This window comes from Egretta garzetta, unplaced genomic scaffold (genome assembly GCF_000687185.1).
Source record: "Egretta garzetta isolate BGI_Z169 unplaced genomic scaffold, ASM68718v1 scaffold114, whole genome shotgun sequence".
Lineage (NCBI taxonomy): Eukaryota > Metazoa > Chordata > Aves > Pelecaniformes > Ardeidae > Egretta > Egretta garzetta.
The window spans coordinates 2,413,906-2,429,433 of record NW_009259317.1 but is presented as its reverse complement, the minus strand read 5'-3'; the positions used below and the strand labels follow the sequence as shown (position 1 = coordinate 2,429,433).

The window sequence follows — 15,528 nt, the reverse complement described above, 5'->3', positions numbered from 1 at the left end:
GCCCAATAGTCAGCTTCCTGAGAGGCCTCTGGTGCTTTGCTGAGCCCGGCCCAGAGCTGTGAGGGGGGGTAGGTGACATCTCGGCGGCGGTGCCCGGGCTGAGGGGCTGAGCGTGCTTGGCCCGCCGGGCTGGGCAGAAATCCTTGGACCTCGCAACTGCTTTGGGTCGCGCCGCTACAGCGTCTTAGGCGCCGTTTTCCTCGTGAGTTCTCAGGGAAAAAGCCCGTTCAGGGAAGGGCGCAACAACAGGAGGGGGGTGCGGAAAAACAGCCCCAGGACTGAAACGCAACCTCCAAAGGAGAGAAGACGGGGTGGCGTGGGGTGCCAACCGTGACCCCTGGCTACTGCCCTTTTAGTATCTATCGCTTAGGTCCACGGGACCTCCTTTCGATGGAGGCTGAAGCTGTGCGTGAACGAGCTGGCAGCCCCCGCGTCTCGGGGCAGGGCGCAGGGAGTGGAGGGCAGAGAGTTCAAAAATGCATCCTGATATTCCAGCAGATTTTTCACTTGTCTTCATAAGCAGAATCATAGAATCACTTTGGTTGGAAAAGACCTTTGAGATCATCGAGTCCAACCTTTAACCTAACCCTGCCATCCCACCACTAAACCCTGTCCCTAAGCACCTCATCTGTCCTTTTAAATACCTCCAGGGATGGGGACTCGACCACCTCCCTAGGCAGCCCATTCCAGTGCCTGACAGCCCTTTTGGTGAAGAAGTTTTTCCTAATGTCTACCTTTTCCCCCACCTATCCCCCATTACCAGGGAGAAGAGGCCGACCCCCACCTCGCTACAGCCTCCTGTCAGGCAGTTGTAGAGGGCGATAAGGTCTCCCTTCAGCCTCCTCTTCTCCAGGCTGAACAACCCCAGTTCCCTCAGCCGCTCCTCGTAGAACAATCAAATGCATGCGTGCAAATTGCAGATAGGCACCTACTTAACTTCTCATATGCTCATCTGCTCTTAAATTCGGGAAGACTTGTCCTCTCAAGCTAATGCTGGAATTGGGCAAGCACATCGTTTGCAGCCCCCACCAGCATGCTGCTCCTCTTTACCACTACACCAGCCACTTCCTACATCTGTCTGTGTGCCTGGGCAGCAAACAGTTTGCAAACTGATTTGGAAAAAAAAAATCCAGTGCAATATCTGTTGGTTCAAACCTGTCCTCTTTATTTGCCACAGGATGGCATTAGCCTGGGATTATTTCTGTCACATGAATTGCCTGCTTGACATAATGACCAGCTCTTCTCCTTGCCAGAGCTGATGGATCATTTCTGGCAGCTGCGCTGGTGGTTTATGTTTAGTTATTTGAGATACAGTGATAGCTAGAAATGTGCTCCAAGTGGCTTCGGCTCGCAGTTCCTGGCCTGGGGTTGAAGTGGGGCTGAGATGTCCATTACACTGTGCCACCAACGGCAGAGGGGCACAGCCAGCTCCGTTTCAAGCCAAGCCAGCCAGGTTTCATGTTTAAGATGAGAACCTATTTCAGTAATCCCACCAGTGATGCTGGGGATCCCCATTGGGTTTTGGAGCCTCCAGTAAAGGTCAGCACAGCACCTCGAAGCAGGGGAGCATCATCCGTCCTTGCTTAAATTACAACCTAGAGTGCAAACTCCACAGGGCAGTGTTTCAAAATGGGGCAAGCCTGTTGCATCCTCCCAGGCTGGTGAGGTTAGATTGGAGATAGACAAGGTTGAAAAAGAGATATTGGACGCAAGGGATTTCAAACAGGTTTGGGGTTTTTTAAAGTTTACACCCAGAATAATGTGTGCCTGGAGAATGGCTGGTTGACTGCTTGGTAGAGTTGATGTGCGGAAATGGTTTAAGGGCTAATCTCTGGCAACGCAAAATATCATGATACAGTTGTTTCCTTTCTATTGTCTGTTAAGAGAAATCGGACTTATTTTTACCACCTTTTTAAAGGAAAGCAAATTTGAAATATAGATGCTTGTAGCAGTCCAAGAAAAAAAATCTCCATTGATATTTTTGTAAGAAAACGTCACACATGTGTGATGTTTATTATCATTAGTGTTCACCCTGGCCCTGTAGTTGTTCTCATTTTTTCACAAGTAAACATTCCCCTCAGAAATTTATAACTTCAGCTTATTTCCTGGTGTCCTTGTAATGCTTTAGAAAATCAGAGGACAAATTAATAATTTCATTTTGTTCTAGAAAATTTAGTCGGAGGTGAAATTTAGTTCCAGAACGTCAATAAATCATGTCAGCAATATTAATGAAGATATGCACTTTATTATTTTTTGTTGTTGTTGTATGCAGCTATTTAATGTCTTCTTGCATGCCAGCTACATCTGAAATTCTGGAAATAAAAACTATGTAATTTTTTATAAATCGCTACTTCAAAGAAGGTGACTAGTAGGTTGTGTGTGCTGTTAGTGCTGTTCTAAGGCCAAGGTGAACAGCTCCACTCATTAATGTTTAAGAACTTGCTTGCTCCCAGAGCAAGATAGCATTAATTCTCATTTACGAGAAACCTTTGAAATAATATTTGTTACCGGTAAAAGCAAGAAGAATGCTCACCAGAGATAAACATTTAAGTTTACAGTATTCTTTTCATGGTATGGCACTATTACACCGCTAGTTGTTTAAAAGGACATTTCTAAATCAACTGCTATTTTTAAAGTTAGTTTAGTAAACACTGCAGCTCATCGTGGCCCAAGAAGGTTCTGTTCCCCCCTCTGAACTGTGACTCGTCCAAGAGGGTTGCACCACTGACAGACACTGTGGGCTCAACAAACACAAGCAGCAGCGAGCAAATAGTCGTTCTTAAAAACACACACATACGCCTCTGCCAGTAAGAGCCTTTTCAGTACAAAAATACTGTACAAAGGGGTGACCTGGAACACCATCAGGTCCATGTTGTGTTATTACAGTTCCTAAAAGCAGGTGTGCTGTGGTATCGCTACCACATTAAGTCCGGGAACAGCTTCTCATTAACCATATGAGTTGGAGGAGGGAATATGAAGGAAAAAAGATGAGGTGTCCTGTTTTGAAGAAAAAGCCTCTTTGATATAATTTTTAGAAGAAATTTAAGCTGTGGTTTTGGTTGTTCATAAGGCTTCATTCAATCCTTAGAAACTGTCAGCCTAACTCTAATGGTTGCAAGCGTGAGAGAAAAATCACATCTCATAACCAGCATGCTAACTAACGTAGATTAAAGTCTGCTGCCAAAAGTTTTTTTCTATATAAGCCTATGTTTACCAGTACAGGTTGCTCTGTATGCAGTTCCAGATTTGGACTGGGTTTTTTTTTCAAATAAGACTCTCCAGGCAAAACCTTTTCAGTGTAGACAAAGCCTCCGCTTGCCAGATGAGTGGCAGCATGATCCCCATCCTGGGGCATCTGCTCATTTGACACAAAGCTGCAAACCTGGTGTGGTGTGACATAAGTGTGGAGCTGTTCATGGTAAATCCCCAGGGAGACACAACAGCTTGGGGAAGCCAATGGAAAGTGCTGTAGCTGGGGGAGCCAAAGGCTGAGTTTCAAAGGGGAAATCCCATCTGAAGGCAGATGAAGCCTGGGGGTTTCCCCTTCTGGGACTCCGCAGCAGGGTTGGGGGGCTCCCGTGCCAGCCCCCACCATCCGGTCCCCAACACCCTCTGCAGAGACACAGCTGTGTTTCTTCACAGGGGGGTGTAATGCCTGAAGAAGGACACCATAAGTTACTGCAGAACATGCCGATGGTTTCAGAATGGCTTTAGGACAAATATGGTGTGTTTAATTAAGATTTGTTTGGACTGAGCCACGGTAATTTAAGAGTACATTTCTAGCTCAGGACTAGGAAGACCCTGTTTCATTTCCACTGTACCAAGAGCTATCCATAAGCCCTGGGCAAGGGTTCAACATCACTTTGTCCCTTATGTGTAAGATGAGGGTGACTGAACTTCCCTCAGGGGTACATGGGGGTAAAACTGCGTTTGAGGTTAGGAGATGTCCAGAATCAGTGATAATATCTTGGCTAGCATCTCTAAGTGGAAGTTTGTGTTCTTCCAAATCTAATAGTGTTGGTGATGTCCTCATGCAAGGGTTCAAATTCAGGGAAGTAAGAGCTCCTTGAGCCACAGCTGATTTTGGTCCAAGCTGTTTAATAATTAAACCAGTCAGGTTAAACAGTTTTCATATTTCGGGAATCTTCATTTAGTTTACAAGAACCTGACAACAGCACAAATACAGAAAAAAGGCCTAAACTGAGCTACTTTAACTGTTCTCTTCTCTGCTTATCACAAAATCTCCTGCTCCATCAAGTTGGTCTTTGAAATGGAACCTCAGCCCATGCTTTGCATCTCTTCATGTCTTCAGACATTGATAGGAATCACTGTGGAAAAGTGTGCTGGCCCTCACTCAGCACATTATATTTAATTCAGTATGTTATGATCATTTATAATGCACAAGAAAATCACAGGATATGCAGACACCGAGATGTTAAAACTCTGCTAGTATGAGTGCAGTGATATGCCATATTCTAATAAAGTATCAGAAAGTATGTCTGAGTTTTCCACTATGATTACAAATAGCTTCATGCTGTATTCTTTTAAAAGATTATTTAAAATATTTAGATAATGTTTATGACATATACTGTTTGTATTGAAAAAGGAAAACAGCAAATCAAAATGTAAAATGTAATTATTTTAATTAATTTACAATGTTATATTTCTAAAGTAATAGAATAACATCGTTTTATGCTTATAGTATTAATCTGATCTTTAATTAGAGCTAAACAATGTTTTGATGCAAATTTATTAATGTAACGAACACAATATACTCTTTTTTTATCTTCTACTTAAAGAGACCCAAGTGCTTGCATACCTATCCAGGCACCATCAGAACTATCTAGACGAATGTAACAATCTGTATGATGCAAGTTTAATTAAAATTTAAAATGAGATTTCTGAAATATTCAAATTTTCAGAGGGAGAAAAAAAAGGACATGCCACAGGCTGTGATATCTGGCCACGTCTCTTTTCTTTGCATGTTCACCTTTTCAGCTGTTTAAAAAGGTGAAGACGGTAACCTTGTGTAATCTGAGCAGGAGGTATGTTTAAGGATTAAAACACTTATTTGATGCCAGCATCAACAGAGGTCTCTGGGACACGTAGATAAGAGTTGTCCAGAGAAATTGCTCAACGACAAACGTATTCAGGCAAGCAGTGAAGAGAAAGGTTGAATATTAACAGAGCTATGGTGATTGCTCGGAAGGGTTGGTCCTATCACTGTCAAGCTGGGAAAGGAGGGCTCTCGCCTGTATATATAGGAACGGGGAGGACCTCTCCCTGCTAGAGCTGCTGGTGGAAGAAGGTCACTGAGCTGTTCAAGCAAGTCAGCGCCATGAAACTGCTCCTGCTCTTCCTGCTCTGTGTTCCCTTTGTTAAATCCCAGAGCGCTGCTGACTATGATGAGGAGGTTGTAATGCTGATCATAATTAATGATGATGGTGATGATGATGATGATGATGATGATGATAATAATAATAGTAAAAATTACTAATTTTCTTTAGTTGCATGCATGTCCTACTCAGCCTATGTGAGTTAGCTAAGGTAGAAGCTGTGGGCACAAATGATCCAGTGCATGTTCTTTTTCTGCTTGAAGTGTTCAAAGAGATAACCTTTCTTTTATTTTCCATGTGTATGTAACTGGACAATAGATATTTTTTAGTTTTGGATGTGTTTTCTTCCTATTTCTTTTCCTTCTCTGTAGAGAATGAAGAATGTGTGATGGTAAGATTAGTTATTTAGCTGAATGTATTTAATGTTGACAGGATGTTGAAGAAAATTAATTAATTGTCAGGTGCAATAAAGTAGAAATATGTGATTAATCATGTCCTGTCTCAAAGACAGTAAAACCTTTTTATCAATCAATCAATTTAAAATAACAATTTAACCTATATTTAGTTTTGTTTAAGTAAAATATTTTAATGGGAAATACAATTTATAATCTCAGTACATTTTTTATATTTTGAAAATCTCTGCAAAAATGAAGTAGGTCGGTGATCCGCAGAGATTTTTTTCTGTGATACGATCTAAGCATTTCTGTCTGTACATTGACTACTGATAAGACTACTAGGCTAATTAATTTTCAGCGATTTAGTGATTTGTAAGCTGCCTGCTTTTGAAACTACCTGAAGCCTCTGATCCTGGATCCTCACAAACGTTTGTTGTTTGTAGCTAAGTCTGAGTGGGATTGGAGATGGTTGAAGATTTTGGTCCAGTTCTTCAAACAACTGTTCATTCAAATGGTTTAGTTTCAACAGCTACTTAGGAACAAAGCCTGCTTCCCTTGCTCAGCCTCTTAGACTTTCTCATTTCTGGCAGTGATGGGGAATGTATGCATGAGAGGTAGTGCTAAAAGCCTACCCTGAAAAATGTTACTGAATGGTTTTGCTAATGCCGTCAGTTAATAGCTGGCTTCTGGCCTGGGACCTGATGACGTATTTGGCTTTCTGAGACCTCACAAATTTTCCTGTAGCCCAATGAAAAACTGGGACACTGATAATGTAATGATGAATATTCTTCTTAGACCCAAGAGTGTCTAATTGCTTTATCCTACTACTCCAAGTTTCATAGTGCTTAGTGGCTCTGAAATATATAAACTTTATTTCTTGGTCAGAATGAACTATTGAAATATTGCTTTGCTTTGGTTTGAAGGCTGTTTAGTTTGTTGATACCTAGGTGGAGGGAGTGTTACAAGGGAGGGCACAGCAATGACTTTTACATGATGTGGGTGTAATATTTCAATTATTGCATTTTTCATTCCATTTCATGGTTTTCTTTGCTGTTTAAAATAATAAAGAGTGCTGAACAGATGCCTCCACCCTGTGCATAGCATTTCACAATAGCAATCCCAGATTCAGAGAGTTTCCTCTCCCCCTGGCTTTGCAGGACACCAGCCCTCAGGTCGGGATTCGAAGCCACCGACCCCTGGACAAAAGGCGGGAAGTGTTCCCCACCCTCCGACCCGTGGCACCTCCCATCAGCGGAGGGGGCTACCATCCCCGGCCTTCAAAGCGGGTGAAACCAGATGACAAGAAAGAGCGTATCATCTACCCCGACGCTGGTGGCTGCAAGCATCCTCTAGAGGAGCTGGTGGGTGTCTGCCTATAGAGTCAGCTAATAACAGAATGTTCTTTTCCTTCTAGTGTGCCCAACATGGAGTTTTCTTTGCCAAACAAGGGATGGTCGTTCATTTAAAGCAGCCCAACTTTGCATCTTTTTGCTTGAGTTTGGTAGGACTGCATTCGTAAGAGTATCGCCACAGAGTCTCGGGGGTTAGTCGTAGTCAGACAGCCTGCAGCGAAGACGGGGAGATGAGATTTGAACCGTAGATGAGGAAAGGAAGTATCTGTGGGTTAGCCTGTGCTTTCCCCATTGCTTTGCATAGGTAGCTATCATGAGGGACAGAAAAAATCTCTGCAGAAGCACTGGCTTGAATTTCAGATAATCTCAAGGAAACCTAGAGACAAAAAAAATAACCTCCCCTGTCTTTCTTATAATTTGTTTCAAACCATAACTATGGTCTCCCCTCAGTCACTGCCCCAGCTCTTACGGTAGAGTCTGCAAGCATGCTGAGATCCATCATACCCTGTGCTGTCTTGCAGTAGTCTATCACACTGTCCCTGCTGTGCTCTTTGCTGGAAAATGCAAGCATGTAACGGTGTTGAGAGGCATCTTGGTGTCTGAGGGCAAATTTGAGTGTGGAGGTTTGCTCACAAATGAAGTCTGTTAAAGCTTAATGCATACATGATTGTGGTAGAGTCCCACTGCTGCCTGGGTATTTTGGTTCTCACGGGACTTCAGAATTTCCCACCTCCTTTTAAAACACTTGTCCTTGACGGTACAGTACTTGTTGCAGATGATAATTTTTTAATGAATCATATGGCCATTTCACGAGAGGTACATGGAACAAGGTGTAGAGAAAATGGTTGATTCTCTGAGGCTAGTGATAGAGGAAAGGGGTAGATACAAACATGCACAGGCACCAGGTAGTTCCTGACAGGCTTTTATCATAGTTCAGGTGGCTTAACACCATGAACATTTAACAGTGCAGATAAGTGAAAAGCATATAGTGGACCAAAAAAGTGTGAAGACAGAGGGTTTTTCCCAAGAGCTTCCACAGAAGAGTTCTGCTGGGGTACTCAGGGCTCCTTCTTGCCCTTCAGACTGCGGCTTCTTTGTAGAAGTTGAATGTCTTGAGTCCTTATCTAGATGCTTAAATATCTGGTCTCACATTAAGAACTATTCAGTGCATTCCAAGGTATGGTCATTCACTGATGGGATTAGAAACTTTTTTTCTTGACTTTTGTTCACAGACCTTTGTTGGTTTTTTTTTAAGGGAGTGCTGTGTCCAACTGGATGTGAGCTGCAAACGACACTGGTAAAACAGGAAAAAAATGTGAAATCTGTTGTTCGTGATCTAAAGGACAAAGTGAGCAGACTCTCTGAAACCTCTACGACTTTCTATGAATACGTGACTGTTATAGACAATAAGTTGACAAAGAGGCAAAAACAAAGAAAAGGTATGCTCTTCCTATGAATTATTAGTGTAAATGGTATTACAGTTCTATTGGCATTGCTACTGTTACTTGTTAATAGGACTTCTTAAAATAAATTAAAAATACAGTGGAATATCTAGCAAAGAAGGGTCCCATGACCATGTCCTCTTAAATCTTAAAAAACATTCTTTGAGAGAGGCAAAGGAATGGATCTCATACAAAAGCAAGATTCATATGAGGCCCCTAAACATAAGGGTCATGTGTTCCCCCCTTACCTGCTTTCCAATGCCCATGCAATCCCTTTATGCCCAGCTCCTGGCTTGGCACCATGGCTCCCTGGAAAGAAGCTAATTATAGTTCTTTGGCAGAATATAGCACCCCTGATAAATCTCCTAGCTATCAAAGAAATAACAATACACATGTACCACTTTCCTGAGAATCTCTGCAAAGTTTTTGCACCCTGTGGAAAAGTAAGCAGAAGAAAGTCATATCCTTCCTCCCTGCTAAGGAAAGAAGTGGCTTCTCAAATTGTGCTTACAGATTGCTCTTCATTATTTCATAACTGGAAAACATGTTGAAAACTAATCTGCTTTTCATCTTTTTCCTTTTCTAGACAATGATAATGTACTTTCTCAGTACAGAACAGAAGTGGAATTGCATTATAATTATATAAAGGATAATGTGGACAATAACATCCCATCTAACCTCAGGGTCCTCCGGGCAGTTGTGGATTCTTTACACAAAAAGATACAGAAACTGGAAAATGCCATTGCAACCCAGGTGGACTACTGCCGTTCCCCATGTACTGTTTCCTGTAACATTCCAGTGGTTTCAGGCAAAGGTACTCATTTAACTATAACAACACCTCTTCTCCCATTTATACTACTGTGCAAATTGATAGATGCATCATTTGATTGGTGTGAATGTTCCTCTGAAGCCTGTGTCATTGATTAGGATAGCAGAAAAGATGGAAGGTGATCCTAAATGAAAGAATTCTTTTATGGATGTCTGTACTGGTCAGACCAAAGATCCTCTTACCCAGTATCAGTCTTCATTCATGGCCAGTAGAATTTTAAAGAAATATGTGCTTCAGGGTCTTCGTAAGGTGGAGGTGATACATTTGCAACTATCGTAGTTGTCCCCTTGGGTTTTTTCAGTGAAGAAAAGTTTTTCTTTCACAAGCTTGTCTAGTTCAAAAAAACATTGAAAAGTATACAGTCTTCCATCACTCAGGTTGAACTTTTAGAGATTCCTATCTGTACAGTTGAACAATGCAGGTGCACTGTTATTTCTTCCCTGATTCTTTTGCATGATGTATCACAGAAATCAAAATGAAAGTAGAATTAGATATATCTTTAAAATTGTTGCCTTATAACCAGCAAACCAAATGGTAAGGAGATTGTTGAAGAAGCTCAGAGCTCTTTCAGTAACAGACGCTCCGGTTTATTCTTGCAGAATGTGAGGATATTTACAGGAAGGGAGGCGAGGTATCCGAAATGTACCTCATCCAGCCAGATCCTTCCGTCAATCCATACAGAGTATACTGTGACATGAAAACGGATAATGGAGGTTAGTGTGAAATAGCTATGTTGTTAAAATGTTGAAATGTGGATGCTACAAAAAATTCATAGTTGTAATTTGCATTTTATACAAACTAATAAGGAATTATAATTTTTGTAATTACTTAAGACTTAGGTCCGATTGACTCATTCAGAAAAGTCTTGCTGGTCGTCTTCAGATGCACAGTATGATACTTCTATAATTAAAACAGAAATAAGTTGTTGGGATGGGATTGGTAGATAAAAACTTATCTTACTATGATGAGAATGAATAACGTATGAGTGGGCAGGCAAGGAGGGCCTGGCTCATTTCTTACCATGCTACTGTGCACTAGAAAAAAGACCAGGGCAGTACTTCAGGTTCTGCTTTTTCCACCTTTCCTCATGATCAAGGTGCTACTTGAATGTGAGTAAAAGGGGCAAGGCTGAGCTCATAAGCAGTGAAAACTGAAACCTGCTGCAGGGGAGCCATGTGCTCTGCTCACCCTAAGATGAAGATAGAAGGGCTGTATCTGAACATTTCATGCTCCTTTCTCAATGGCAATTTAACCTAAATACTGCCCCTCCTGCAGGCTGGACTTTGATTCAGAACCGCCAGGACGGCAGTGTTAATTTCGGAAGAGTATGGGATCAATATAAGAAAGGATTTGGAAATATTGCAAAGAGCGGAGGGAAGAACTACTGTGATACACCAGGTAAAATGCTGAGAGTGAAAGACAAAGAACTTTTCTTATTGAAACTGTTTTCTTGTATTTCTTGAAGCTCATTGATTTTTTAGAATTAACTAATCCACTCTGGCAGACCTATAAATCATAAAGTTGCCATGAAGTATATTGTGAACTTTCTTTCACACAACTCTCACTTGTTGCTTCTCAGGTGAATATTGGCTTGGAAATGACAAGATCAGCCAGCTTACCAAAATAGGGCCCACTGAAGTTTTAATTGAAATGGAGGACTGGAATGGCGATAAAGTATCAGCTCATTATGGAGGTTTCACCATTCAGAATGAAGGAAATAAGTATCAGCTTTCAGTTAGTAAATACAATGGCAATGCGGGCAATGCGCTAATGGAAGGAGCTTCACAGTTGCACGGAGAAAACAGGACCATGACAATTCACAACGGCATGTTCTTCAGTACTTACGACAGAGACAATGATGGATGGTACGTACTTGCATTAGACATTTAAAATAAAAATAGAGCTTAAAATAGAGCTGAGTATAGACTACTACTCTAATTTGCTGTTAGTTTACACAGCATTTCATAGTATCTTAAAATATGTTTTATCCCTGCAAGTTATCAGCCAAATGTCCATGCAGTTCCCCTGATATAGTCAAGGGCAAGTAAAACTGTTAGTAAAAAGTTAGTGCTGCTCCACAGCCAGGTAAGAAGCAAGCATGCTGAATTTTATTGATTCCATGCATGATGTTACCATAGACAAATTGGCAAATCTGGATGCAATATATTCATTGTCTGAGACTGATGGTGGCAGTGCTCAGGACCGCTGTCTTGCTGAAGTAGGAATATTGGTACTCACTCCAGTTACACATAATGGGTCCTGAGGAAAGAGGCAGGCAGCATGTCCTATGTGAAAAATAAAGTTTTGCCTACTCAGAAGACAGGAGCTCAATTGTAATGTTCTTAATTTAGCACTATTTCTCTAAACTATGTGCTATGTCTTTATCTTAATACCTGATTACCTATTTATGAATAAAGGAATTGTTTAGATTGGGGAAGATGTACAGCTCTCGTTGTTCTATATCTTTAAATTGCATTGATATTGCAATTATCATTATGAACTGTAACTGTAGTTATCAATGGGTAAACTAAAATGACATTCCCGAAGAGATGCAGCTAAAATTTGACTTGTTTTTCTTAGCTTCTTCATCTTCCAAGTGCACTGTGTAGCACACACTTGTGATGGTCAATCTTTTACAGAAAGTTCAGAGGACTTAAAATGTTTATTATGGTTTGAAAATTTCAGTGCAGGGGCAGGTGTATGTACACTGTTGATCTGTTTGCTTACAGTTCATCTGTCGCTCTTAACACTTTCTTTTCCCTCATCAGGTTAACTGCAGATCCAAGAAAACAGTGCTCCAAAGAAGATGGTGGTGGATGGTGGTACAACCGCTGCCACTCAGCCAACCCCAATGGCAGATACTACTGGGGAGGGACCTACAGCTGGGATATGTCAAAACATGGTACAGATGATGGGGTTGTGTGGATGAACTGGAAAGGGTCATGGTATTCAATGAAGAAGATGAGCATGAAAATCAGGCCATACTTTCCACATTAACCATCATCAAAATGTACAGGATCAGGGATTTTCTTGTAATATTTGTACATGGTTATCTTTTTAGGCACGGTATTCAGGCTTGTGTTTACATATGAGAAGCAAATATGTATGTACAAGCATATTGTGACCTGAAGTGAAAAGCTATGTCAATTGTAAATGAAAATCTGACTGATGAAAATAACTCACAAGGGTACTTTGTTCCATTTTTAATTTGTTCACAAGACAGAAGTAACTACTATGGAATAACGCTGATTAAAAAAACCCCAAACCCCAACTTGTGTCACTCTTTTGCGAAGGACTTCTATACCACACTTGAAGAGGGAGAAGAGTCTTTTAAAATGTTTTCTAAAAATTAAATAAAGCCTTAAAACTAAAATTTTCTTCAGATAAGTATTTGTGCATTATCCAGGGAGAAGCAAACACATTCCACCAAATCAGGGATGGTCATTTTCTTTTGTATCATACAGGTATGGGAACTACCTGTGTAACAAGTTTAGAAGGAATAAAATGAAAAGATAGTATCTAACAAATGGGTAGGTCACCAGTGACTTAGTTAAAATCCTACATGCTGGATAAAATATCCTCTTTCCTGGGACCTGGCTCACACACTGTGCCTCTTAATATCCCTTCCATCACCCCACATCCTTTTATCATGGAATAAAGTACAGTATTAGAAGACCTGGCTGGTACATCTTTCATACAATCACTATCGTGAGACTAAAGCAATTAGTGGCTCCAGTCATAGGGTATGTGGAGGTGGGGTATTTCATCAAAGCTAGTGGTCTAGACTCCCTCTGTAGCCTGGAGCAGAGGTTGTCCCAAAGACAGGACTTCCCAACCCTGGTAGGCAGAATCAGCCATCTCTCAGAGGGGACTGCCTTCCTCCTCAAAGGAGGCGACCCAGATCACTAGTGGTAGATGGATTCCCATCTGAAACCTCTCATGTTGATTTAATCGGTGGACCCCAGGAGGACAAGGAGGAGACATCATGGCAGCATCTCACTACATGAGCACAAATGTTCAGCGTCCCCACAGGCAGGCTTCCGCTAAGGCCAGGGAAAACACAAGGCGTAAAGCAGAAGCACCTTTTCCAAAAGCACAGGCACTTCTCCACACATGGCTGTAAACATGTCTTTGCTCTTGAGCAAACTCTCCAAAAATGTTAGACAGTGACTGTGTTTGAGAAGCACTGAAAAAAAGCTAAAACTAAGCTGCTTTGATGGTATTTGATAGCTAAATGGTATGAAACATGCTGGCCAGTGAGACTGGAGGCAAGGAAGTTTGCTCGTGCTTGTTTCTCAATAGAAGCAGATAAATATTAAACAGAGTAAATACTTGTGTAATTTTATGTCATAAGGTATAAAGGTATATACACATATTATTGTGATATTGTGTAACCAATATAACTGTTTTTCCACGTGTCCTGGTTTTGTCTGGGACAGAGTTAATTTTCTTCCTAGCAGCTGGCATAGCGCTGTGCTTTGGATTTAGGATGAGAAGAATGTTGATAACTCACTGATGCTTTAGTTGTTGCTGGGCTTACACCAGGCAAGGACTTTTCAGCTTCCCCTGCTCTGCCAAGTGCACAAGAAGCTGGGAGGGGGCACAGCCAGGACAGCTGACCCCAACTGGCCCAAGGGCTATGCCAGACCATATGATGTCATGCTTAGCATATAAAGCTGGGGGAAGAAGGAGGAAAGGGGGAACATTCAGAGTGATGGCGTTTGTCTTCCCTAGTACCTGTTACGTGTGATGGAGCCCTGCTTTCCTGGATATGGCTGCACACCTGCCTGCCAGTGGGAAGCAGTGAATGAATCCCTTGTTTTGCTTTGCTTGTGTGTGCAGCTTTCACTTTCCCTATTAAACTGTCTTGATCGCAACCCACGAGTTTTCTCATTTTTACTCTTCTGATTCTCTCCCCCATCCCACTGTGGGGGAGTGAGCGAGCAGCTGTGTGGGGCTTAGTTGCCAGCCAGGGTTAAACCATGACACCATGCAGCCAGCTTTTTGCTAAAAAACCCTTACAACACACTGTCAGCAAGTTGCTGAGTTAAATCCCTTATTTGTAATAGAATCCTTGTTTGACATATGCCGAGAAACATTCTAAACCAATGAAGTATATACTATAGCCATCCAGGTGCTCCTCATCTTGCTTGTGCTGGTTACAGTCATGAACTTTCAGTGGTTACTAGAAAATAATAGCCTGTTTTGGGAGTTGTATTTTGATGAGTTATCATGAACGGTCTTACTCTGAAGCTACAGTATACATGGTAAACTACCTAGAATTCATCAATGGGATGGAAGGTCTACCTCCATCTTTGTAAAATCAAAGCTTAGGAGACCCTTAAAAGTCAGTCCTAAAATGCATGCATCATTTATCGAAGTGTACTCCATGTTAGGTGTGTGACAAAAGTGAGAACCCAAACCACCTGTGGCACTGCCTGAGAACTGACTCACACCGCTGTTGTGCTTCCCTTGGAATGGAAATGAGAAAAGATGGCCCAGAAGCATGACCGTCAAACTCAATCAGACTTTCACGGTTCATGTTAGTGGAGCCAGGAGTTCAAGGTGAATGTAATTCTTTAGCACTCTTAAACAAAGTAAATAATTCAATTTATAAATATTTTTATCTCCAGTCAAGGTGTGAGCTGCCAAAGACATAGACATAGACATAGACAAAGACATAGTCAAAGACATAGACAAAGTTTATATAAAAAGGGTTTTAAAATCAGTATTTCCTTGAGAAGGTTTATCAGTTATAAATAAGATGAAAGAACTGCTTTGTTGATAATTAATCAATGTTTATTTTTTAAGCCACAGATGTCCTCAGGTGCCTTCAAATTCACAGGGTAAAGGTACATCATGCACATACATATAAAAAAAAAATCTTTTCAACTTGTAGTCATAGCACATATATTAAAAGCCTGTCTTTCTACAGGGTTTCTATGGGCCTGATTTTCATTCTAACAGTTTTGAGGGAATAGTCAGAGGCTCTAAATGGCAGCCAGACCACGCCATTTTCGATCTCGTAAGGAATGTTGTACCTGGGGTCGTAGTGGCCCCCCAGGTAGTAAATGCCATTGAGGTTGGCCGCCTGGCAGCTGTTGTACCACCAGCCACCCCCGTACATCTCTGCACAGCTCTCCTCCCAGCGGTCCTGGTCCCGGTCGAAGGTGC

At 41.6% G+C, this 15,528-nt stretch overlaps 2 protein-coding genes across 2 annotated transcripts in view; one reads left to right on the top strand and one right to left on the bottom strand.

Annotated features, from left to right (window-relative positions):
* The first annotated feature begins 5,338 nt into the window (after positions 1-5,338).
* On the top strand, positions 5,339-12,351 carry FGB (fibrinogen beta chain). The gene is made up of 8 exons (XM_009636484.2): positions 5,339-5,413; positions 6,889-7,092; positions 8,339-8,522; positions 9,112-9,339; positions 9,954-10,067; positions 10,630-10,752; positions 10,934-11,219; positions 12,123-12,351. Exons 1-8 carry the CDS (start codon positions 5,339-5,341, stop codon positions 12,349-12,351), a joined length of 1,443 nt encoding a protein of 480 aa, XP_009634779.1.
* A 2,932-nt stretch (positions 12,352-15,283) lies between these two features.
* FGA (fibrinogen alpha chain) overlaps positions 15,284-15,528 on the bottom strand; it is a 6,765-nt gene continuing 6,520 nt past the window's right edge. Inside the window, exon 6 of the mRNA XM_009636483.2 lies at positions 15,284-15,528. This exon is cut by the window's right edge and continues 456 nt beyond it. Coding sequence (XP_009634778.1) covers positions 15,284-15,528 — 245 coding nt within the window.